General features: G+C 48.0%; 1 protein-coding gene across 1 annotated transcript in view; it reads right to left on the bottom strand.

Annotated features, from left to right (window-relative positions):
• Positions 1 to 3,839: 3,839 nt before the first annotated feature.
• MYBPC2 (myosin binding protein C2) overlaps positions 3,840 to 23,358 on the bottom strand; it is a 73,382-nt gene continuing 53,863 nt past the window's right edge. Inside the window, exons 22-29 of the mRNA XM_033084021.1 lie at positions 22,418 to 22,585; positions 18,517 to 18,605; positions 16,901 to 17,093; positions 12,548 to 12,687; positions 10,523 to 10,682; positions 7,508 to 7,644; positions 5,186 to 5,372; positions 3,840 to 3,865 (exon numbers count right to left, since the gene is read on the bottom strand). Coding sequence (XP_032939912.1) covers positions 3,855 to 3,865; positions 5,186 to 5,372; positions 7,508 to 7,644; positions 10,523 to 10,682; positions 12,548 to 12,687; positions 16,901 to 17,093; positions 18,517 to 18,605; positions 22,418 to 22,585 — 1,085 coding nt within the window. The 3' untranslated portion in view covers positions 3,840 to 3,854. The remainder of the gene's footprint in view (positions 3,866 to 5,185; positions 5,373 to 7,507; positions 7,645 to 10,522; positions 10,683 to 12,547; positions 12,688 to 16,900; positions 17,094 to 18,516; positions 18,606 to 22,417; positions 22,586 to 23,358) is intronic.

Genomic DNA, 23,358 nt, shown 5'->3' with positions numbered 1-23,358 from the left:
GCGTGGGGGGGTGCTCAATTGGGGGGGGTTCATGTGGGGGGGGTGCTGGGGGGGGCTGACATGGGGGGGGGTCTCAGGTGGGGGGGCTCGCGTGGTTGGGGCTTGCGTGGGGGGGGTTCACGTGGGGGGGGTCACGTGGGGGAGGGGCTCACGTGGGAGGGTCTCACGTGGGGTGGGGGTCACATGGTTGAGGGTCACGTGAGGGGGGTGGCTCCCATGGGGGGGGTCTCGTGGGGGGGGGGGCTCTCATGGGGGGGGTCATGCGTGGGCGGGGCTCACGTGGGGCGGGGGGCTCAGGTGGGGGTGGTCCCAGGTGGGGGGGGCTCGCGTGTTGGGGGGGGTCACGCGTGGGGGGGGCTCACGTGGGGTGGCTCACCTGGTGGGGGTCTGGCGTGGGGGGGGGGGGCTCACCTGGGGGGAGTCACGTGGGGGGGCTTGGGGGGTCTTGACCCCTTTTTTTTCCCATATTTTGAACCCTCATCCTTCGTTTGTGGGTTTTTTTGGGGGGGGTAATAAAACCTCCAAGCCACCAGGGGGCGCTGTGTGTCATTGGTGGATACCACAGAGAGGGGGCAATAAAACCTCCAGGCCGCCAGGGGGCGCTGTGTGTCATTGGGGGACACCATAGAGAGGGGGCAATAAAACCTCCAGGCCACCAGGGGGCGCTGTGCGTCAATGAGGGGGCACCATAGAGAGGGGAGGGCTCTTTTTTGGGGGGGTTTTTGGGGGGGCTGGGAGTGTGGGAGACACCCCCAAATTGGAGACCCTCATTTTGGGGGGCTTCAGGGGGGTCATTCGGGGATCCCTCCCCACTTTGGGGACCCCCCAAACTCTGAAGACCCCAAAGTGTGGAAATCCCAAATCTCAGAATCCCCCCTCCCTTGGGGACCCCAAACCTTGGAGACCCCAAAACTTTGGGACCCCAAACCTTGGAGAACCAAAATTTTGGGGCCCCAAAACTCCAGGACCCCAAACCTTGGAGAACCAAAACCTTGGAGACCCCAAATCTTGGAGACCCCAAAACCTTGGGACCCCAAAATTTTGGGCCCCCAAACCTTGGAGATCCAAAACTTTGGGACTCCAAACCTTGGGAAGCCCAAATCTTGAGGACCCCCAACCCTGGTGACCCCAAATTTGGAGACCCCAAAACTTTGGGGCCCCAAACTCATGATCTGGGATTTTAGGTAGGAGACGCTGAATTTGGGGAAGAATCTGGGATTTGGGGAGGTTCAGGGATCCCAGGAGGACATTTGGGATTTTGGGGGTGATCTAGAATTCGGAGAGCTGGGGGAAACTTGAATTGGGACCAGAGAGGGAGAAGTTACGTACCAGTTATTAAGATTAATTATAAAATTAATTATAAAAATTAACTGGTTTAGAATTAAAGGAGTTCTGTTAGGAAAATGGCGGAAATGTGAGGGGACAAAATGGTGGAAACGTGAGGGGACAAAATGGTGGAAAGGTGAGGGGACAAAATGGCAGAAATGTGAGGGGACAAAATGGTGGAAATGTGAGGGGACAAAATGGCAGAAATGTGAGGGGACAAAATGGGCGGGAAACCTGAGGGGACAAAATGGCGGAAACGTGAGGGGACAAAATGGGCGGGAAACCTGAGGGGACAAAATGGCGGAACCGTGAGGGGACAAAATGGCAGAAATGTGAGGGGACAAAATGGTGGAACTGTGAGGGGACAAAATGGGCGGGAAAACGTGAGGGGACAAAAAGGGAGGGAAACCTGAGGGGAAGAAAAAGGGCAGGAAACTTGAGGGGACAAAATGGCGGAACCGTGAGGGGACAAAATGGGCGGGAAACCTGAGGGGACAAAATGGCAGAAACATGAGGGGACAAAATGGCGGAAACGTGAGGGGACAAAAAGGGCGGGAAACGTGAGGGGACAAAATGGCGGAAACGTGAGGGGAGAAAAGGCAAGAACCAGGAGCAGAAAAAGAGCCAAGAAACATGAAGGAAAAAAGAAGAAAACATGAAATAAAAAAGGTAGGAAATGTTCTCCCCACTTCCTCAGGTGCCCCCTCCCCAAAATGAAGTGCAGACTCTGGGGTTTTGCTCAGATATTTTATTTTTTGGGGGGGCTCATGGGGCCTTTGTCACCTTCAGCCTCTTCTTCCTCGCCGCCATGAGCTGGAGGGGACAAAAATTAAAGTTTAGCACCTCAAAATTAAGAGAGAACCCTTCAAAATGTGACTACTCCAAAAAATCCACCCCCTCCCCAATTAAACACCCCCTAAAATTAAATCTCCCGAATTCAAGACCCCCCAAATAAAGCTTCAAACTTAATTCCCTCAATTAAAGACTCCCTAATTAACACCCTCAATTAAAACACCAAATTAATTCCCCCTCAAATAAAACACCAAATTAATTCCCCCTCAATTAAAACACCAAATTAAATCCCCCTCAATTAAAACACCAAATTAAATTCACCTAAATTAAAACACCAAATTAATCCCCCCAATTAAAACACCAAATTAATTCCCCCTCAATTAAACCACCAAATTAATTCCCCCTCAATTAAAATAAATTAAATCCACCTCAATTAAAACACCAAATTAATCCCCCCTCAATTAAAACACCAAATTAATCCCCCCTCAATTAAAACATCAAATTAAACCCCCCAATTAAAACACCAAATTAATTCCCCCAATTGAAACACCAAATTAATCCCCCCAATTAAAACACCAAATTAATTCCCCCAATTAAAACACCAAATTAATTCCCCCTCAATTAAAACACCAATTTAATCTCCCCTCAATTAAACCACCAAATTAATTCCCCCTCAATTAAAACACCAAATTAAATCCCCCTCAATTAAAACACCAAATTAAATTCACCTAAATTAAAACACCAAATTAATCCCCCCAATTAAAACACCAAATTAATTCCCCCTCAATTAAACCACCAAATTAATTCCCCCTCAATTAAAATAAATTAAATCCACCTCAATTAAAACACCAAATTAATCCCCCCTAAATTAAAACACCAAATCAATCCCCCTCAATTAAAACACCAAATTAATTCCCCCTCAATTAAAACACCAAATTAATCCCCCTCAATTAAAACACCAAATTAATTCCCCTTCAATTAAAACACCAGATTAATTCCCCCTCAATTAAAACAATAAATTAATCCCTCCTCAATTAAAACACCAGATTAATTCCCCCTCAAATAAAACATCAAATTAATCCCCCCCCAATTAAAACACCAAATTAAATCCCCCTCAATTAAAACACCAAATTAAATTGACCTAAATTAAAACACCAAATTAATTCCCCCTCAATTAAAACACCAATTTAATCTCCCCTCAATTAAACCACCAAATTAATTCCCCCTCAATTAAAACACCAAATTAATTCCCCCTCAATTAAAACACCAAATTAATCCCCCCTCAATAAAAACACCAAATTAATTCCCCTTCAATTAAAACACCAATTTAATCTCCCCTCAATTAAAAAACCAAATTAAATCCACCTCAATTAAAACACCAAATTAATTCCCCCTCAATTAAAATAAATTAAATCCACCTCAATTAAAACACCAGATTAATTCCCCCTCAATTAAAACAATAAATTAATCCCTCCTCAATTAAAACACCAAATTAATTCCTCCTCAATTAAAACATCAAATTAATCCCCCCTCAATTAAAACGCTAAATTAATCCCCCTCAATTAAAACACCAAATTAATTCCCCCTCAATTAAAAAAAACCAAATTAACTCCAATTAAAGCCCTTCTATTTAACCCCCTCAATTAAAAACCCTCACAATTAAATATTCCTAATTAAAACCACTTTAATTAATTGAATTAATTAATTCCCCCCAACCTCACCGTTCCGTGTCGCCGTCACTGGGGCACTGCGGAGGGGAAAGAAAAATGTTGAGGGGAGAGAAATGTAAATCTAATTTTTAATTTATTTTTTAATTTAATTTTTGTGGAGCTCTGATTTTTTGTGAACCCCGATTTTTTTTTAATGAACCCCAATTTTTTTATGAACTCGAATTTTTTTCTGAACCCCGATTTTTTAATGAACCACGATTTTTATGAACCCCAAATTTTTTTTATGAACCCAAATTTTTTCTGAATCCCGAATTTCACAGATCCCCGTTCTTTTTTTTATGAATCCCAATTTTTTATGAACCCAAATTTTTTTTTAAACCCAAATTTTTTCTGAACCCCCAATATTTTCTGAACCCTGATTTTTTCTGACCCCAATTTTTGCGGAGCCCAAATTTTTTTTTCCTGAACTCCGATTTTTTTTTTATGAATCCCAATTTTTTCTGACCCCCAATTTTTTCTGAACCCAAATTTTTAATGACCCCAATTTTTTATGAACCCTGATTTTTTCTGAACCCAAATTTTTTCTGAACCTCGATTATTTAATTAACCCCGATTTTTTCTGACCCCCAATTTTTTCTGAACCCAATTTTTTCTGAACCCCAATTTTTTATGAACCCAAATTTTCGTGGATCCCCATTCTTTTTTTATGAATCCCAATTTTTTATGACCCCAAATTTTTTCTGAACTCCTTTTTTTTTAATGAACCCCGATTTTTTACAAACCCCAAATTCTCGCAGACCCCCAATTTTTTTTTCCTGAACCCCAAATTTTTTTTTAGGAACCCCAATTTTTTTTTATGAACCCCAATATTTTCTGACCCTGTTTTTTTTTATGAACCCAAATTTTTTATGAACCCAAATTTTTTCTGAACCCCGATTTTTTCTGAACCCAAATTTTTTCTGACCCCCAATTTTTTCATGAACTCCAATTTTTTCTGAACCCAAATTTCTTCTAAAACCCAATTTTTTTTTGATGAACCCAAATTTTTTATGAACTCAAATTTTTTATGAACCCCGATTTTCGCGCATCCCCGTTTTTTGGTAAACCTTGATTTTTTCTGAACCCAAATTTTTTTCTGACCCAAAATTTTTTCTGAACCCCAATTATTTAATGAACCCCGATTTTTTACGAACCCATATTTTTTCTGACCCCCGATTTTTTATGAACCCCTTTTTTTTATGAACCCCAATTTTTTCTGAACTCAAATTTTTGGTGAATCCTGATTTTCGCGCATCCCCGTTTTTTGGTGAACCCCGATTTTTTCTGCCCCCAAATTTTTTTCTGAACCCCAATTTTTTTAGACCCCCAAATTTTTTGGATTTTCTGGATTTTCTGACCCCGAATCTCGAGCCGACACTCGGTCAGAGCCTCCCCCAGCTCGTTGACAGCCCGGCAGCTGTAGGTGCCGCCGTCGAAGGGGCCGGGTTTGCGGATCAGCAGCGTCAGAACCCCCTGGCTGTGCCTGGCCAGGAATTTGGGATCCTCCCCGATGGCCACCTGGTTCTTCAGCCACACCACCTTGGGCTGCAGGGAGGGGGACAGAAAAAGGGATAAAATAGCACAAAAAGAGGCAAAAACAGTGAAAAATAACCCAAAACCAATCCAAAAAACCAACCCAAAACCAGCCCAAAAACAACCCAAAAAACAATCCAAAAACAACCAAAAATTAACACAAAACCAACCCAAAACTGACCCCAAACCAGCCCAAAAATTAACACAAAACCAACCCAAAAAGGCCAAAAACAGCCAAAAAACAACTCAAAACCAACCTCAAAACCAGCCCCAAAACAGCCCAAAAATAACACAAAAACAACCCAAAACCAGCCCAAAAATAACACAAAAAAACAACCCAAAAATAGACAAAAAACCAACCCAAACCCAGTCTGAAAATAGCCAAAAAAAGCCCAAAAATAATACAAAAAACAACCCAAAAGCAGCCCAAAAAAGAGACAAAAACAGCTTGAAAAGAGCCAAAAAACAACCAAAAATCAGCCAAAAAAAGAACTCAAAACCGGCCTGAAAACAACCCAAAACCAGCCCAAAAATAACACAATAAACAGCCAAAAAACAACCCAAAAATAGCCTGAGAACAACCAAAAAAAACCAAAAAAAAATACAAAAAATCAACCCAAGACCAGCCCCAAACCAACCCAAAACCAACCCAAAAAATAATACAAAAAACAACTCAAAACCAGCCCCAAAAAAGCCAAAACCAGCTCAAAAAACAACCCAAATTCAACCTAAAACAAGCCCAAAAACAGCCCAAAAAAATCCCAAAATCAACGTAAAAACAGCCCGGGACCCCCCCAGGACCCCAAATCTTCCCCCCAACCCCCCTAATTTGGGTCTGGGGTCCCCCAAACCCCCCCATAACCCCCCAAAACCTCCCCAGGACCCCAAATCTTCCCCCCAGGACTCCCAAATTTGGGTCTGGAGTCCCCCAAAACCCCCAAATCTCCACCCCAGGACCCCCTAATTTGGGTCTGGGGTCTCCCAAACCCCCAAATCTCTGCCTCAACCCCCCCCAGGATCCCCAAATTTGAGTCTGGGGTCCCCCCAAACCCCCCCAAATTTGGGTCTGGGGTCCCCCAACCCCCCCCAGAACCCCAAATCTCCCTCCCAGAACCCAAAATCTCCACCCCTAACCCCCCCAGGACCCCCCCAAAACCCCCCCAGGACCCCAAATCCCCCCCCAACCCCTCCAAATTTGGGTCTGGGGTCCCCCAAAACAACCCCAGGACCCCAAATCTTCCCCCTAACTCCCCCTAATTTGGGTCTGGGGTATCCCAAACCCCCAAATCTCCACCCCAGGACCCCCAAATTTGGGTCTGGGGTCTCCCAAACCCCCCTAAAACCCCTCCAGAACCCAAAATCTCCCCCCCAAAACCCCCCCCTGGACCCCCAAAAATCCCCCAGGACCCCAAATCTCCACCCCAGAACCCAAAATCTCCCCCCCAAACCCCCTCAAATTCGGGTCTGGGGTCCCCCAAAACCTCCAAATCTCCACCCCAGGACCCCCTTAATTTGGGTCTAGGGTCCCCCAACCTCCCCCAGGACCCCAAATCTCCACCTCAAACCCCCAAATTTGGGTCTGGGGTCCCCCAAACTCCTCCCAGGACCCCAAATCTCCCCCAGATTTTGGGTCTGGGGTCCCCCAAAACAACCCCAGGACCCCAAATTCCCCCCCAACCCCTCCAAATTTGGGTCTGAGGTCCCCCAAAATCCCCAAATCTCCACCCCAGGACCCCCTAATTTGGGTCTGGGGTCCCCCAATCCCCCCAATTTGGGTCTGGGGTCCCCCAAACCCCCCCAGGACCCCAAATCTCCACCCCAGAACCCAAAATCTCCCCCCCAAAACCCCCCAAATTCGGGTCTGGGGTCCCTCAAGACCCCAAATCTCCACCCCAGGACCCCCCTAATTTGGGTCTGGGGTCTCCCAACACCCCCCAAACCCCCTCAGGACCCCAAATCCCCCTCCCCAAACCCCCCAGGACCCCCCAAAATCCCTCAGGACCCCAAATCTCTCTCCCAGAACCCAAAATCTCCCCCCCAAACCCCCCCAAATCCCCCCAAATTTGGGTCTGGGGTCCCTCAAACCCCCCCTAATTTGGGTCTGGGGTCCCCCAGATTTGGGTCTGGGGTCTCCCCACCCCCCCGACCTTGGGGTGGCCCCTGACGGCGCAGTTGAGGGCGGTGGAGTATCCGGCCACGGCGCTCCTGTCCACCAGCGGGGTCAGGAACTGCGGGGCCGAGCGGAAATCGCGCTCCTGGTACTGGGGGGGCTTCAGCCTCAGCTCTGGGGGTGAGAAAAATAAATTATAAATTATAAATATAAATTATAAATATAAAATACAAATATAAATTATAAATAGAAATAGAAATAGAAATAGAAATAGAAATAGAAATAGAAATAGAAATAGAAATAGAAATAGAAAATCGCGCTCCTGGTACTGGGGGGGCTTCAGCCTCAGCTCTGGGGGTGAGAAAAATAAATTATAAATTATAAATATAGATTATAAATATAAAATATAAATATAAATTCTAAATAGAAATAGAAATAGAAATATAAAAAGAAATAGAAATAGAAATAGAAATAGAAATATAAAATCGCGCTCCTGGTACTTGGGGGGCTTCAGCCTCAACTCTGGGGGGGTCAAAAAATAAATTATAAATATAAATATAAATTATAAATATAAATTATAAATTATAAATCATAAATATAAATATAAATTATAAATATAAATTATAAAAATAAATAGAAATAGAAATAGAAATAGAAATATAAAATCGCGCTCCTGGTACTGGGGGGGCTTCAGCCTCAGCTCTGGGGGGGTCAAAAATAAATTACAAATATAAATTATAAATGTAAATATAAATATAAATATAAATATAAATATAAATATAAATATAAATATAAATGTAAAATATAAATTATAAATAGAAATAGAAATAGAAATAGAAAATCACGCTCCTGGTACTGGGGGGGCTTCAGCCTCAGCTCTGGGGGGGCCAAAAATAAATTATAAATATAAATTATAAATATAAATGTAAATGTAAATGTAAATATAAAATCGCGCTCCTGGTACTGGGGGGGCTTCAGCCTCAGCTCTGGGGGGGCCAAAAATATAAATATAAATATAAATTATAAATATAAATTATAAATTATAAATCATAAATATAAATATAAATTATAAATATAAATATAAATTATAAATATAAATATAAATATAAATATAAATATTAAATCGCGCTCCTGGTACTGGGGGGGCTTCAGCCTCAGCTCTGGGGGGGCCAAAAAATAAATTATAAATTATAAATATAAATATAAATATAAATATAAATATAAATATAAATATAAATATAAATGTAAATATAAATATAAATATAATTATAAATGTAAATATAAATGTAAATATAAATGTAAATATAAATATAAATGTAAATGTAAATGTAAATATAAAATCGTGCTCCTGGTACTGGGGGGGCTTCAGCCTCAGCTCTGGGGGGTGAGAAAAATATAAATATAAATATAAATATAAATTATAAATATAAATTATAAATATAAAATATAAATATAAATTATAAATATAAATTATAAATATAAATTATAAATAAAAATTATAAATATAAATTATAAATATAAATTATAAATGAAATATAATTATAGATATAAATATAAATTATAAATATAAATATAAATATAAATAATAAATATAAATTATAAATATAAATATAAATATAAACATAAATATAAACATAAATTATAAATATAAACTATAAATGTAAATATAAATTATAAATATAAAATATAAATATAAATTATAAATAGAAATAGAAATAGAAATAGAAAGAGAAATAGAAAGAGAAAGAGAAAGAGAAATATAAAATCGCGCTCCTGGTGATGGGGGGGCTTCAGCCTCAGCTCTGGGGGGTCAAAAATAAATTATAAATATAAATATAAATATAAATATAAATATAAATATAAATATAAATATAAATATAAATATAAATATAAATATAAATATAAATATAAATTATAAATAGAAATAGAAATAGAAATATAAAATCGCGCTCCTGGTACTGGGGGGGCTTCAGCCTCAGCTCTGGGGGTGAGAAAAATAAATTATAAATATAAATTATAAACATAAATTATAAATTATAAATCATAAATATAAATATAAATGTAAATGTAAATGTAAATGTAAATATAAATGTAAATGTAAATATAAATATAAATATAAAATCGCACTCCTGGTACTGGGGGGGCTACAGCCTCAGCTCTGGGGGGCCAAAAATAAATTATAAATTATAAATATAGATTATAAATATAAAATATAAATATAAATTATAAATAGAAATAGAAATAGAAATAGAAATAGAAAATCGCGCTCCTGGTACTGGGGGGGCTTCAGCCTCAGCTCTGGGGGTGCCAAAAATAGAAATTAGAAACGTAAATTATAAATATAAATTATAAATATAAATTATAAATAGAAATAGAAATAGAAATAGAAATAGAAATGTAAATATAAATATAAATACAAATATAAATATAAATATAAATTATAAATAAAAATTATAAATATAAATATAAAAATCAATATAAATATAAATTATAAATATAAATAATAAATAATAAATGCAATATAAATATAAATATAAATACAAATTATAAATATAAGTATAAATATAATTATAATTATAAATATAAATAATAAATATAAATGCAATATAAATATAAATTATAAATATAAATATAAATATAAATATAAATTATGAATATAAATATAAATAATAAATATAAAGATAAAGATAAATGTAAATACAAATATAAAAATAAATAATAAATATAAATATAAATATGAATATAAATTAAAATTATAAATATAAATATAAATATAAATATAAATATAAATATAAATATAAATATAAATATAAATATAAATATAAATATAAATATAAATATAAATATAAATATAAATGTAAATTATAAATTATAAATATAAATATAAATGACCCCAAATCCCCCCAAAATCCCCTCAAACCCCCAAATTCCCCCCAAATTTCCTGTACCCGCTTTGGGGATGACAGCCGTGTTGCAGGACAGCCCCCAAACCCCCCCAAACCCCCCAAAACGACCCTAAAATGACCCCAAATTCCCCCCAAATTCCACGTACCCGCTTTAGGAATCACAGCCGTGTTGCAGGACAGCCCGGCCTTGTCGCTGAGCCCGCACAGGTTCTCACTGAACACCTTGAACAGGTACTCGTTCCCCATCACCAGCTCCGACACCGTGCAGCGCAGGGGCCGGTTGTGCTCGTACACCGTGAACCATTCCTGGGGGAAAAAAGAGAATTTGGGGGGTTTGGGGGGGTCCTGAGGGGTTTTTGGGGGGAGTTCGGGGGGTCCTGAGTGGTTTTTAGGGGGTCCTGAGTGGTTTTTGGGGGGAGTTTGGGGGTCCTGAGTGATTTTTGGGGAGGGTATGAGGGGGTTTTGGGGGGTTCTGAGGGGCTCCTGAGTGATTTCTGGGGAGCTCTGAGGGGTCTTGAATGGATTTTAGGGGTTTTTGGGGGGAGTTTGGGGGGTCCTGAGTGGTTTTTAGGGGTCTTGAGAGGGTCTTGAGGGGAGTTTGAGGGGTCTTGAGTGGTTTTTGGGGGTCCTGAGTGGTTTTTGGGGGGTCCTGAGTGGTTTTGGGGGGGCTCTGAGGGGGTTTTGCAGCGCAGGGGCCGGTTGTGTTCGTACACCGTGAACCATTCCTGGGGAAAAAAAAGAGAATTTGGGGGGTCCTGAGTGGGTTTTGGGGGTCTTGAGGTGTCCCTGCGTGATTTTTGGGGGGAGTTTGGGGGGTCCTGAGTGGTTTTTAGGGGGTTTTGGAGGGGTTTTTAGAGGGTGTGAGGGGGTCCTGAGTGGTTTTTAGGGGATCTTGAGGGGGTCTTGAGAGGGTTTTGGGGGAGTTTGGGGGGTCTTGAGTGGTTTTTAGGGGGGTCCTGAGTGGTTTTTAGGGGGTTTTGGGGCGCTCTGAAGGGGTCTTGAGTGGTTTTTGGGGGGCTCTGAGGGGGTTTTGCAGTGCAGGGGCCGGTTGTGTTCGTACACTGTGAACCATTCCTGGGGGAAAAGAGAATTTGGGGGGTCCTGAGTGTTTTTTGGGGGGCTCTGAGGGGGTCCCGAGGGGGTTTTGGGGGGTCCTGAGTGGTTTTGGGGGTTTCTCAGGGGGTCCTGAGTGGTTTTTCGGGGGGTCCTGAGTGGTTTTTGGGGAGTTGTGAGGGGGTTTTGGGGGGAGTTTGGGGGATTCTTGAGGGGGTTTTGGGGGGCCCTGAGTGGTTTTGGGGGTTTCTCAGGGGGTCCTGAGTGGTTTTGGGGGGGCTCTGAGGGGGTTTTTAGGGGGTCCTGATTGTTTTTTGGGGGGAGTTTGGGGGGTCCTGAGGGGTTTTTGGGGGGCGTTTGGGGGTTCCTGAGTGGTTTTTAGGGGGTCTTGAGTGGTTTTTAGGGGGAGTTTAGGGGGTCCTGAGTAGTTTTTGTGGGATTCTGAGTGGTTTTTAGGGGGAGTTTGGGGGGATCTTGAGTGGTTTTGGGGGGTCCTGAGTGGTTGTCAGGGGATTTTGAGGGGGTTTTGGGGGGTCTTGAGTGTTTTTTGGGAGGGTGTGAGGGGGTTTGGGGGGGCTCTGAGTGGTTTTTGGGGGGTCTTGAGGGGGTCCTGAGTGTTTTTTGGGGGGTCCTGAGTAGTTTTAGGGGATCTGAGAGGGGTTCTGAGGGGGTCTTGAATGGTTTTGGGGGTGTCTTGAGTGGTTTTTGGGGGGTCCTGAGTGGTTTTTGAGGGGAGTTTGGGGGGTCTTGAGTGGTTTTTGGGGGGTCTTGAGGGGGTCCTGAATGGTTTTTGGGGGGAGTTTGGGGGTCTTGAGTGGTTTTTAGGGGGTCTTGAGGGGCTCGTGAGTGTTTTCTGGGGGGTCCTGAGTGGTTTTTTGGGGGGTCCTGAGTGGATTTTGGGGGGTCTGTGAGAGGTTTTTAGGGGTTCCTGAGTGGTTTTTAGGGGGTCTTGAGTGGGTCTTGAGTGGCTTTTGGGGGACTTTGAGTGGTCCTGAGTGTTTTTTTGGGGGTCCTGAGGGGGTTTGGGGGATGTCTATTCAATATTTTTGAACTCCCAGTGAATATTTTGGGTCCCTGTGACAATTTTTGAGGTCCCCCTGTCCCTTTGTGCCCCTCACCATGGTTCTCTTGTCGGCTTTCATCACGGTGTACCCGGTGATTTCGGCGTTGCCGTCGTCCTCGGGCGGCTCCCACTCCACCAGGGCGTTGAAGCCCCAAACTTCCTTCACCTGCACCTTCTTGGGGGGCCCTGGCTTCTCTGGGGAGGGGGAAAAACATCTCAGGGACACCCCAAAAATATCCCCAAAATAGCAAAAAAATATCTCAAAAATATCCTAAAAATATCCCCAAAATATCCCCAAAAATAGCAAAAAAATAGCAAAAAAAATTCCTCAAATATCCACAAAATAGCAAAAAAAATCCCCCAAAATACCCTAAAAATATCCCAAAAATATCCCAAAAATGCCCTAAAAATATCCCAAAAATATCCCAAAAATATCCCAAAAATGCCCTAAAAATATCCCAAAAATACAGTAAAATATCCATTAAAATATCCCAAAAATGCCATAAAATATCCCAAAAATATCCCAAAAATTCCCCAGTTCCACCAGTTCCCCTCCCATCGATCCCAGTGCTCCCAGTTACTGATTCCCCCAGTTCCCTATTGCTTCTCCCATTGATCCCAGTAACTCCCAGTACTCCCAGTTACTGATTCCCCCAGTTCCCTATTGCCTCTCCCAGTGATCTCAGTCACTCCCAGTGCTCCCAGTGCTCCCAGTGCTCCCAGTTCCCAATCCCAGTGCCCAGCCCTGGTTCTCCCATGTCCCCCACTGCCTTTCCCATTGATCCCAGTCCATCCCAGTTCATCCCAGTGCTCCCAGTTCCCAATCCCAGTGCCCAGCCCTGGTTCCCCCATGTCCCCCATTGCCTCTGCCATGGATCCCAGTCACCCCCAGTTACTGATTCCCCCAGTTCCCCATTGCCTCTCCCAGTGCTCCCAGTCCATCATAGTGCTCCCAGTCCATTCCAGTGCTCCCAATGCTCCCAGTTACTGATTCCCCCAGTCCCTCCCAGTCCCTCCCAGTGCTCCCAGTTCCCAATCCCAGTGCCCAGCCCTGGTTCTCCCATGTCCCCCACTGCCTTTCCCATTGATCCTAGTCCATCCCAGTTCATCCCAGTGCTCCCATGTTCCCAATCCCAGCACCCAGCCCTGGTTCCCCCATGTCCCCCAGTTCCTCTCCCACTGATCCCAGTCCCTCCCAGTGCTCCCAGTTACTGATTCCCCCAGTCCCTCCCAGTCACTTCCAGTCCCTCCCAGTGCCCCCAGTTCCCAATCCCAGTGCCCAGCCCTGGTTCTCCCATGTCCCCCAGTTCCTCTCCCATCACTCCCAGTCCCTCCCAGTGCTCCCAGTTACTGATTCCCCCAGTTCCCTATTGCTTCTCCCATTGATCCCAGTCTCTCCCAGTCCATCCCAGTGCTCCCAGTTACTGATTCCCCCAGTTTCCCCATGTCCCCCATTGCCTCTTCCATCGATCCCAGTCCCTCCCAGCGCTCCCAGTTACTGATTCCCCCAGTTCCTCCAGTTCCTATCCCATTGATCCCAGTCCATCCCAGTGCTCCCAGTTACTGATTCCCCCAGTCCCTCCCAGTCCCTTCCAGTGCTCCCAGTGCTCCCAGTGCCCCCAGTTCCCAATCCCAGTGCCCAGACCTGATTCTCCCATGTCCCCCAGTTCCTCTCCCATCACTCCCAGTCCCTCCCAGTGCTCCCAGTGCTCCCAGTTACTGATTCCCCCAGTCCCTCCCAGTCACTTCCAGTGCTCCCAGTGCTCCCAGTGCCCCCAGTTCCCAATCCCAGTGCCCAGCCCTGGTTCCCCCAGTTCCCCCAGTTCCTCTCCCATCACTCCCAGTCTATCCCAGTCACTCCCAGTCCCTCCCAGTGCTCCCAGTTCCCAATCCCAGTGCCCAGCTCTGGTTCTTCCATGTCCCCCAGACCACCTACCATCACTCCCAGTCTATCCCAGTCACTCCCAGTGCTCCCAGTTACTGATTCCCCCAGTTCCCCATTGCCTCTCCCAGTGCTCCCAGTCCATCATAGTGCTCCCAGTCCATTCCAGTGCTCCCAATGCTCCCAGTTACTGATTCCCCCAGTCCCTCCCAGTCCCTCCCAGTGCTCCCAGTTCCCAATCCCAGTGCCCAGACCTGGTTCTCCCATGTCTCCCATTGCCTTTCCCATCACCCCCAGTCCATCCCAATGCTCCAAGTTCCCAATCCCAGTACCCAGCCCTGGTTCCCCCATCACTCCCAGTCCCTCCCAGTCCCTCCCAGTTACCGACGATGCGCAGGCGCATCTCGGCCGTGTCCTCCATGCCCTCGATGCGCACGCTGAGCCCAGTGCTCCCAGTGCTCCCAGTTCCCAATCCCAGTGCCCAGACCTGGTTCCCCCAGTCCATCTCAGTCCCTCCCAGTGCTCCCAGTGCTCCCAGTTCCCAATCCCAGTGCCCAGCCCTGGTTCTCACATGACCCCCATTGCCTTTCCCATCACCCCCAGTCCATCCCAGTACTCCCAGTTACTAATTCCCCCATGTCTCCCATTGCCTCTCCCAGTCCCTCCCAGTGCTCCCAGTTCCCAATCCCAGTGCCCAGCCCTGGTTCTACCATGTCCCCCAGTTCCTCTCCCATTGATCCCAGTCCCTCCCAGTGCTCCCAGTTACTGGTTCCCCCAGTTCCCTATTGCCTCTCCCATTGATCCCAGTCACTCCCAGTGCTCCCAGTTCCCAATCCCAGTGCCCAACCCTGGTTCCCCCATATCCCCCAGTTCTTCTCCCAGTCCATCCCAGTGCTCCCAGTGCTCCCAGTTCCCAATCCCAGTGCCCAGCCCTGCTTCCCCCATGTCTCCCATTGTCTCTCCCATCACTCCCAGTCCATCCCAGTGCTCCCAGTGCTCCCAGTTACTGGTTCCCCCAGTTCCCCATTGCCTCTCCCATTGATCCCAGTCTATCCCAGTCACTCCCAGTGCTCCCAGTTAATGATTCCCCCAGTTTCTCCATGTCCCCCATTGCCTCTTCCATTGATCCCAGTGCTCCCAGTGCTCCCAGTTCCCAATCCCAGTGCCCAGCCCTGGTTCTCCCATGTCCCCCAGTCCATCCCAGTCCCTCCCAGTGCTCCCAGTGCCCCCAGTTACTGATTCCCCCAGTTCCCTATTGCCTCTCCCATCACTCCCAGTCCATCCCAGTGCTCCCAGTTCCCAATCCCAGTGCCCAACCCTGGTTCCCCCATGTCTCCCATTGCCTCTCCCATCACTCCCAGTCACTCCCAGTCCCTCCCAGTGCTCCCAGTTCCCAATCCCCGTGCCCAGCCCTGGTTCTCACATGTCCCCCATGGCCTTTCCCATCACCCCCAGTCCATCCCAGTGCTCCCAGTTACTGATTCCCCCATGTCTCCCATTGCCTCTCCCAGTCCCTCCCAGTGCTCCCAGTTCCCAATCCCAACACCCAACCCTGGTTCTACCATGTCCCCCAGTTCCTCTCCCATTGATCCCAGTCCCTCCCAGTGCTCCCAGTTACTGGTTCCCCCAGTTCCCTATTGCTTCTCCCATTGATCCCAGCCCATCCCAGTTAATCCCAGTGCTCCCAATGCTCCCAGTTCCCAATCCCAGTGCCCAGCCATGGCTCCTCCATGTCCCCCATTGCCTTTCCCATCACTCCCAGTCACTCCCAGTCCCTCCCAGTGCTCCCAGTGCTCCCAGTTCCCAATCCCAGCACCCAGCCCTAGTTCCTCCATGTACCCCATTGCCTTTCCCATCACTCCCATCACTCCCAGTCCCTCCCAGTCCCTCCCAGTTACCGACGATGCGCAGGCGCATCTCGGCCGTGTCCTCCATGCCCTCGATGCGCACGCTGAGCCCAGTGCTCCCAGTGCTCCCAGTTCCCAATCCCAGTGCCCAGACCTGGTTCCCCCATATCCCCCAGTTCCTCTCCCATTGATTCCAGTCTATCCCAGTGCTCCCAGTGCTCCCAGTCACTCCCAGTTCCCAATCCCAGCGTCCAGCCCTAGTTCCCCCATCACTCCCCGTCCATCCCAGTCCATCCCAGTCCCTCCCACTCCATCCCAGTCCCTCCCAGTTACCGACGATGCGCAGGCGCATCTCGGCCGTGTCCTCCATGCCCTCGATGCGCACGCTGAGCCCAGTGCTCCCAGTGCTCCCAGTGCTCCCAGTTCCCAATCCCAGTGCCCAGCCCTACTTCCCCCATGTCCCCCAGTTCCCCTCCCATCACTCCCATCACTCCCAGTCACTCCCAGTTCCCAATCCCAGTGCCCAGCCATGGTTCCTCCATGTCCCCCAGTTCCCCTCCCATCACTCCCAGTCACTCCCAGTGCTCCCAGTTCCCAATCCCAGTGCCCAGTCCCGGTTCCCCCAGTTCCCCATCGCCTCTCCCATCACTCCCAGTCCCTCCCAGTCCCTCCCAGTTACCGACGATGCGCAGGCGCATCTCGGCCGTGTCCTCCATGCCCTCGATGCGCACGCTGAGCCCGTAGCGCCCCGAGTGCCCCCTGTTGGCGGCGCGGATGAAGAACACCGTGTCCTGGTCCGACGTGCGCACGTGCACGTCCTCGGCCAATGGCGCGCCTTCTTTTGTCCACGTGACCTGGGGGCGGGGCTTGCCCTGCCGAGGGGGCGGGGCTTGGTTATGGCTGTGGGGTCTATGGGGTTGAGTTGTTCCTATGGGGTCTATAGGCCTGAGTTATCCCTGTAGGGCTGAGTTATCCTTATAGGATCTATGGGGCTGAGTTGTCCCTATGGGGTTGAGTTATCACTATAGAGTTGAGTTGTCCCTATGGGGTCTATAGGACTGAGTTATCCCTATGGGGCTGAGTTATCTCTATGGGCTCTATAGGGTTGAGTTGTCCCTATAGGGTGAGTTATCCCTATAGGGCTGAGTTATCCCTATGGGGTCTATAGGGCTGAGTTGTCCCTATAGGGCTGAATTATCCCAATAAATCTATAGGGTTGAGTTATGCCTATAGGGCTGAGTTATTCCTATAGGGTCTGTGGGGTTGAGTTGTCGCTATGAGGTCTATAGGGCTGAGTTCCCCTATAGGGCTGAATTATCCCAATAAATCTCTAGGGTTGAGTTATGCCTATAGGGCTGAGTTATCCTTATAGGATCTATGGGGCTGGGTTGTCCCTATGGGGCTGAGTTATCCCTATAGAGTTGAGTTGTCCCTATGGGGTCTACAGGACTGAGTTATCCCTGTGGGGTGGAGTTATCCCTATAAGATCTATAGGGCTGAGTTATCCCTATGGGGCTGAGTTATCTCTATGGGCTCTATAGGGTTGAGTTGTCCCTATAGGGTGAGTTATCCCTCTAGGGCTGAATTATCCCAATAAATCTATAGGGCTGAGTTCTCTGTGCAGGGCTGAATTATTCCAGTAAACCCATAGGGCTGATTTCCCCTATAGAGCTGATTCCACCCTATAGGGCTGATTTCTCCTATAGGACTGAGTTCCCCTATAGGGCTGAATTCCTCTATGGGGGCTGAATCACCCCAATAAATCCATAGGGCTGAGTTCTCCTATAGAGCTGATTCCACCCTATAGGGCTGATTTCTCCTACAGAGCTGATTTCTCCTATAGGGCTGAGTCCCTCCTACAGAGCTGAATTATCCTAATAAATCTATGGGGCTGAATCCCCCCTATAGCTCTGATTTCCCCTATAGTTCTGATTTCCCCTATAGCTCTGATTCCCTCTGTAGGGGCTGAATCACCCTAATAAATCTATGGGGCTGATTTTCCCCTATAGAGCTGAATTCCCCTATAGGTGCTGAATCACCCCAATAAATCCATAGGGCTGAGTCCCCCCTATATCTCCAACTCCCCCATATAGCTCTGATTCCCCTATAGCTCAAATTTCTCCTATAGGACTGAATTCCCCCTATAGAGCTGAATTATCCTAATAAATCTATGGGGCTGAATTTCCCCTATAGAGCTGAATTCCCCTATAAATGTTGATTCACCCCAATAAACCCATAACTCTGAATCCCCCCCATACCCCCCACCCCCCTATAGAATGTTTACGTCCCCCTCACCTGGAAGGGGATCACCAGGTTCACCTGCTCCCCCACCTTCCTCACGTACGTCTGCCGCAGGTGCCGGGGCAGCCGAATTTTGGGGCGCTCTGGGGGGGGATCCCAAATCATTTTGGGGTCAAAACTTCCAATTTTGGGGTCACAACCCCCAGTTTTGGGGTTTCCCCAAATTTTGGGGTCATCCCCTTCCCAATTTTTTGGGGTTTTCTCAAATTTTTTGGGGTTTTTCCCAAATTTTGGGGGTTTCGCAAATTTTTGGCGTCTCCCGTTTTTGGGGTTTTTTGGGGTTTTTGGGATCTCCCCGCTCCCGTTTTTGGGTTTTTGGGGTCTCCCTAAATTTTGGGATTCCCCCCCATCCCCTACCGGTTCATCCCCTCCCCCAAATTTTGGGGGTTTTCCCAATTTTTTGGGGGTTTTCCCAAATTTTGGGGTTTCGCAAATTTTTGGGGTCTCCCGTTTTTGGGGTTTTTGGGGTCTCCCTCTCTCCCATTTTGGGGTCCCCCTCCCCGTTTTTGGGGTCTCCCCAATTTTGGGGTCCCCCATCCCCTACCGGTTCATCCCCTCCCCCAAATTTTTGGGGTTTTTCCCAAATTTTTGGGGTTTCGCAAATTTTTGGGGTCTCCTGTTTTTGGGGTTTTTGGGGTCTCCCCGCTCCCGTTTTTGGGGTTTTTGGGGTCTCCCCTCTCCCATTTTTGAGGTTCTCCCCCTTCCATTTTTGGGGTTTTTGGGGTCTTCCCAATTTTGGGGTCTCCCCCTCTCCCCCACCGGTTCATCCCCTCCCCCAAATTTTTGGGGTTTTCTCAATTTTTTTGGGGTTTTCCCAAATTTTTGGGGTTTCGCAAATTTTTGGGGTCTCCCGTTTTTGGGGTTTTTGGGGTCTCCCCTCTCCCATTTTTGGGGTCTCTCCCTCCTCCTGTTTGGGGTTTTTGGGGTCTCCCCAATTTTGGGGTCTCCCCCTCTCCCCCACCGGTTCATCCCCTCCCCCAAATTTTTGGGGTTTTCCCAATATTTTGGGGTTTTTCCCAAATTTTTGAGAGTTTCGCAAATTTTTGGGGTCTCCCGTTTTTGGGGTCTCCCCCTCCTCCTGTTTTGGGTTTTTGGGGTCTTCCCAAATTTTGGGGTCCCCCATCCCCTACCGGTTCATCCCCTCCCCCAAATTTTTTGGGTTTCCCATTTTTTGAGGTTTCACAAATTTTTGGGGTCCCTCCCCTCCCGTTTTGGGGTCTCCCTCAACCTTTTTGGGGTCCCCCTCCCATTTTTGGGTTTTTGGGGCGTCCCCAAGATTTTGGGGTCCCCCCACCATTCTGGGGTCGCCCCCAGGATTCTCCCCAGGATTTTGGGATCCCCCTCGGGATTCCCCCAAGAATTTTGGGATCCCCCCCGAATTTTGGGATTCCCCAGGATTTTGGGATCCCCCCTCGAGATTCCCCCCAGGATTTTGGGACTCCCCTCGAGATTCCCCTCAGGATTTCGGGATCCCCTCCGAATTTTGGGATCCCCCCAGGATTTTGGGATTCCCCCCAGGATTTTGGGATTCCCCCCAAATTTTGGGATTCCCCCTCGGGATTCCCCCAAGAATTTTGGGATCCCCCTCAGGATTCCCCCTTGAATTTTGGGATCCCCCAAGAATTTTGGGATCCTCCCACCACTCCAGGATCCCCCCAGGATTTTGGGATTCCCCTCGAGATTCCCCCCAGAATTTTGGGATCCCCCAAGAATTTTGGGATCCCCCTAGAATTTTGGGATCCCCCTCGAGATTTCCCCCCAGGATTTTGGGATCCTCCAGGATTTTGGGATCCCCCCAGGATTTTGGGATCCCCCTCCAGGATTCCCCCCAAGATTTCAGGATCCCCCTCAGATTCCCCTCAGGATTTTGGGATCCCCTTCAAGATTCCCCCAAGAATTTCGGGATCCCTCCCAGGATTCCCCCCCAGATTTTGGGATCCCCCTCGGGATTCCCCCTAGAATTTTGGGATCCCCCCGAATTTTGGGATCCCCCCCGAATTTTGGGATCCCCCCAGGATTTTTGGGATCCCTCCCCCCATTCCAGGATCCCCCCAGGATTTCGGGATCCCCCCAGGATTTTGGGATTCCCCCACCATTTCGGGACCCCTCCCACCATTTAGGGATTCCCCTCGGGATTCCCCTTTGGGATCCCCCCCCAGGATTTTGGGATCCCCCCGAATTTTAGGATCCCCCTCGGATTTAGGGTCTCACCCACGATCTCGTGGATGGTGACGGGCTGGGCCATGGATTTTGGGATTTCCCCCAGGATTCCCCCAAGAATTTTGGGATCCCCCTCCAATTTTGGGATCCTCCCAGGATTTTGGGATCCCCCTTGAGATCCCCCCAGAATTCTGAGATTTTGGGATCCTCCCAGGATTTGGGACCCCTTCAGGATTTTGGGATTCCCCTCGGGATTCCCCCTAGAATTTTGGGATCCCCCTGAATTTTGGGATCCCCCCAGGGTTTTGGGATCCCCCCTCGAGATTCCCCCAAGAATTTTGGGATTCCCCCAGGATTTTGGGATTCCTCTGGGATTCCCCCTGGATTTTGGGGATCCCCTCGGGATCCCCTCCAAGATTTTGGGATCCCCCCAGAATTTTGGGATTCCCCTCAAGATTCCCCCAAGAATTTCGGGATCCCCCCCAGGATTCCCCCCCAGATTTTGGGATCCCCCTCGGGATTCCCCCTAGAATTTTGGGATCCCCCCAGAATTTTGGGATCTCCCAAGAATTTTGGGATCCCCCTCGAGATTCCCCCCACGATTCCAAGATTCCCCCTTGAGATTCCCCAAAAATTTTGGGATCCCCCAGGATTTTGGGATTCCTCTGGGATTCCCCCTGGATTTTGGGGATCCCCTCAGGATCCCCTCCAGGATTATGGGATCCCCCCTAATTTTGGGATTCCCCCCGAATTTTAGACTCCCCCATGATTTTGGGATCCCACTTAGGATCCCCCCCGAATTTTGGGATTTCCCCCCCACCATTTAGGGATTCCCCTCGGGATTCCCCCAGAATTTTGGGATCCCCCTCGGGATTCCCCCCGAATTTTAGGATCCCCCTGGGATTTAGGGTCTCACCCACGATCTCGCGGATGGTGACGGGCTGGGCCATGGATTTTGGGATCCCCCCAGGATTCCCCCCAGAATTTTGGGACACCCCAAATTCTGGGATGCCCCCAGGATTTCGAGATTCCCCCTCGAGATTCCCCCCAGGATTTTGGGATCCCCCTTGAGATCCCCCCAGAATTTTGAGATTTTGGGATCCTCCCAGGATTTGGGACCCCTTCAGGATTTTGGGATTCCCCTCGGGATTCCCCCTAGAATTTTGGGATCCCCCTGAATTTTGGGATCCCCCCGAATTTTGGGATCCCCCCAGGGTTTTGGGATCCTCCTCGAGATTCCCCCCAGGATTTCGGGACCCTCCTCAGGATTCCCCCTAGAATTTTGGGATCCCCCAGGATTTTGGGATTCCTGTGGGATTCCCCCTAGGATTCCCCCTGGATTTTGGGGATCCCCTCAGGATCCCCTCCAAGATTTTGGGATCCCCCCAGAATTTTGGGATTCCCCTCAAGATTCCCCCCAAGATTTTCAGGATCCCCCTCAGGATCCCCCTGAATTTTGGGATCCCCCTGAATTTTGGGATCCCCCCGAATTTTGGGATCCCCCCAGGATTTTAGGATCCCCCTCGGGATTCCCCCCAGGATTTCAGGACCCCCTCAGGATTTTGAGATCCCTCTTGGGATTCCCCCCCCCCAGATTTTGGGATTCCCCTCACCATTCTGAGATCCCCCCAGGATTTTGGGATCCTCTCCAGGATTTTGGGATTCCCCCCAAATTTTGGAATCCCCCCCTGAATTTTGGGATCCCCCAAATTTTGGGATCCCCCAGGACCCTCACCCACGATCTCGCGGATGGTGACGGGCTGGGCCATGGTGGCCGGGGGGCTGCGCCCCGCGATGTTGACTCCGACCACGCGGAACAGGAGCTTCTCCCCCGTGGGCAAACCCCGAACCGTGAGCCCGCAGCGCTGCACCAGCTCCGTGTTCGCGGGGGTCCAGGTCGTGTCTGCGGGTTTTGGGGTCGGGTTTGGGGTTATGGGGTCAGGAAATGTCGGATTTGGGGGTTATGGGGTCGGGTTTGGGGGTTATGGGGTCGGGGGATATGGGATTTGGGCGTTATGGGGTCGGATTTGGGGGTTATGGGGTCGGGTTTGGGGTTATGGGGTCGGGGGGTGTCGGATTTGGGGGTTATGGGGTCGGGTTTGGGGGTTATGGGGTCGGGAGGTTCTGGATTTTTCAGGTATGGGGTTGGAGAGGGGGTTATGGGGTCAGGAAATGTTGAATTTTGGGGGTTATGGGGTCGGGTTTGGGGTTATGGGGTCGGATTTGGGGGTTATGGGGTCGAGGAGAGGGTTATGGGGTCGGGGGATATCGGATTTGGGGGTTATGGGGTTGAGAGGTTCTGGATTTTTGGGGTTATGGGGTCGAGGAGGGGGTTATGGGGTCGGGGGATATGGGATTTGGGCGTTATGGGGTCGGATTTGGGGGTTTATGGGGTCGGATTTAGGGGTTATGGGGTCGGGGAGGAAGTTAAGGGGTTCGGGAGGTTCTGGATTTTTGGGTTATGGGGTTGGAGGATGTGGGATTTGGGGGTTATGGGGTCGGGATTTGGGGGTTATGAGGTCGGGGAGGGCATTATGGGGTCGAGAGGTTCTGGATTTTTGGGGTTATGGGGTCGGGTTTGGGGTTATGGGGTCAGGAAATGTCGTGTTTTTGGGGTTATGGGGTCAGATTTGGGGTTATGGGGTCGGGAGATGTCAGATTTGGGGGTTATGGGGT

Source organism: Catharus ustulatus, chromosome 35 (genome assembly GCF_009819885.2).
Source record: "Catharus ustulatus isolate bCatUst1 chromosome 35, bCatUst1.pri.v2, whole genome shotgun sequence".
Lineage (NCBI taxonomy): Eukaryota > Metazoa > Chordata > Aves > Passeriformes > Turdidae > Catharus > Catharus ustulatus.
Note: the sequence above shows the minus strand (reverse complement) of the source record. Positions and strands in the feature narration are given on the sequence as shown.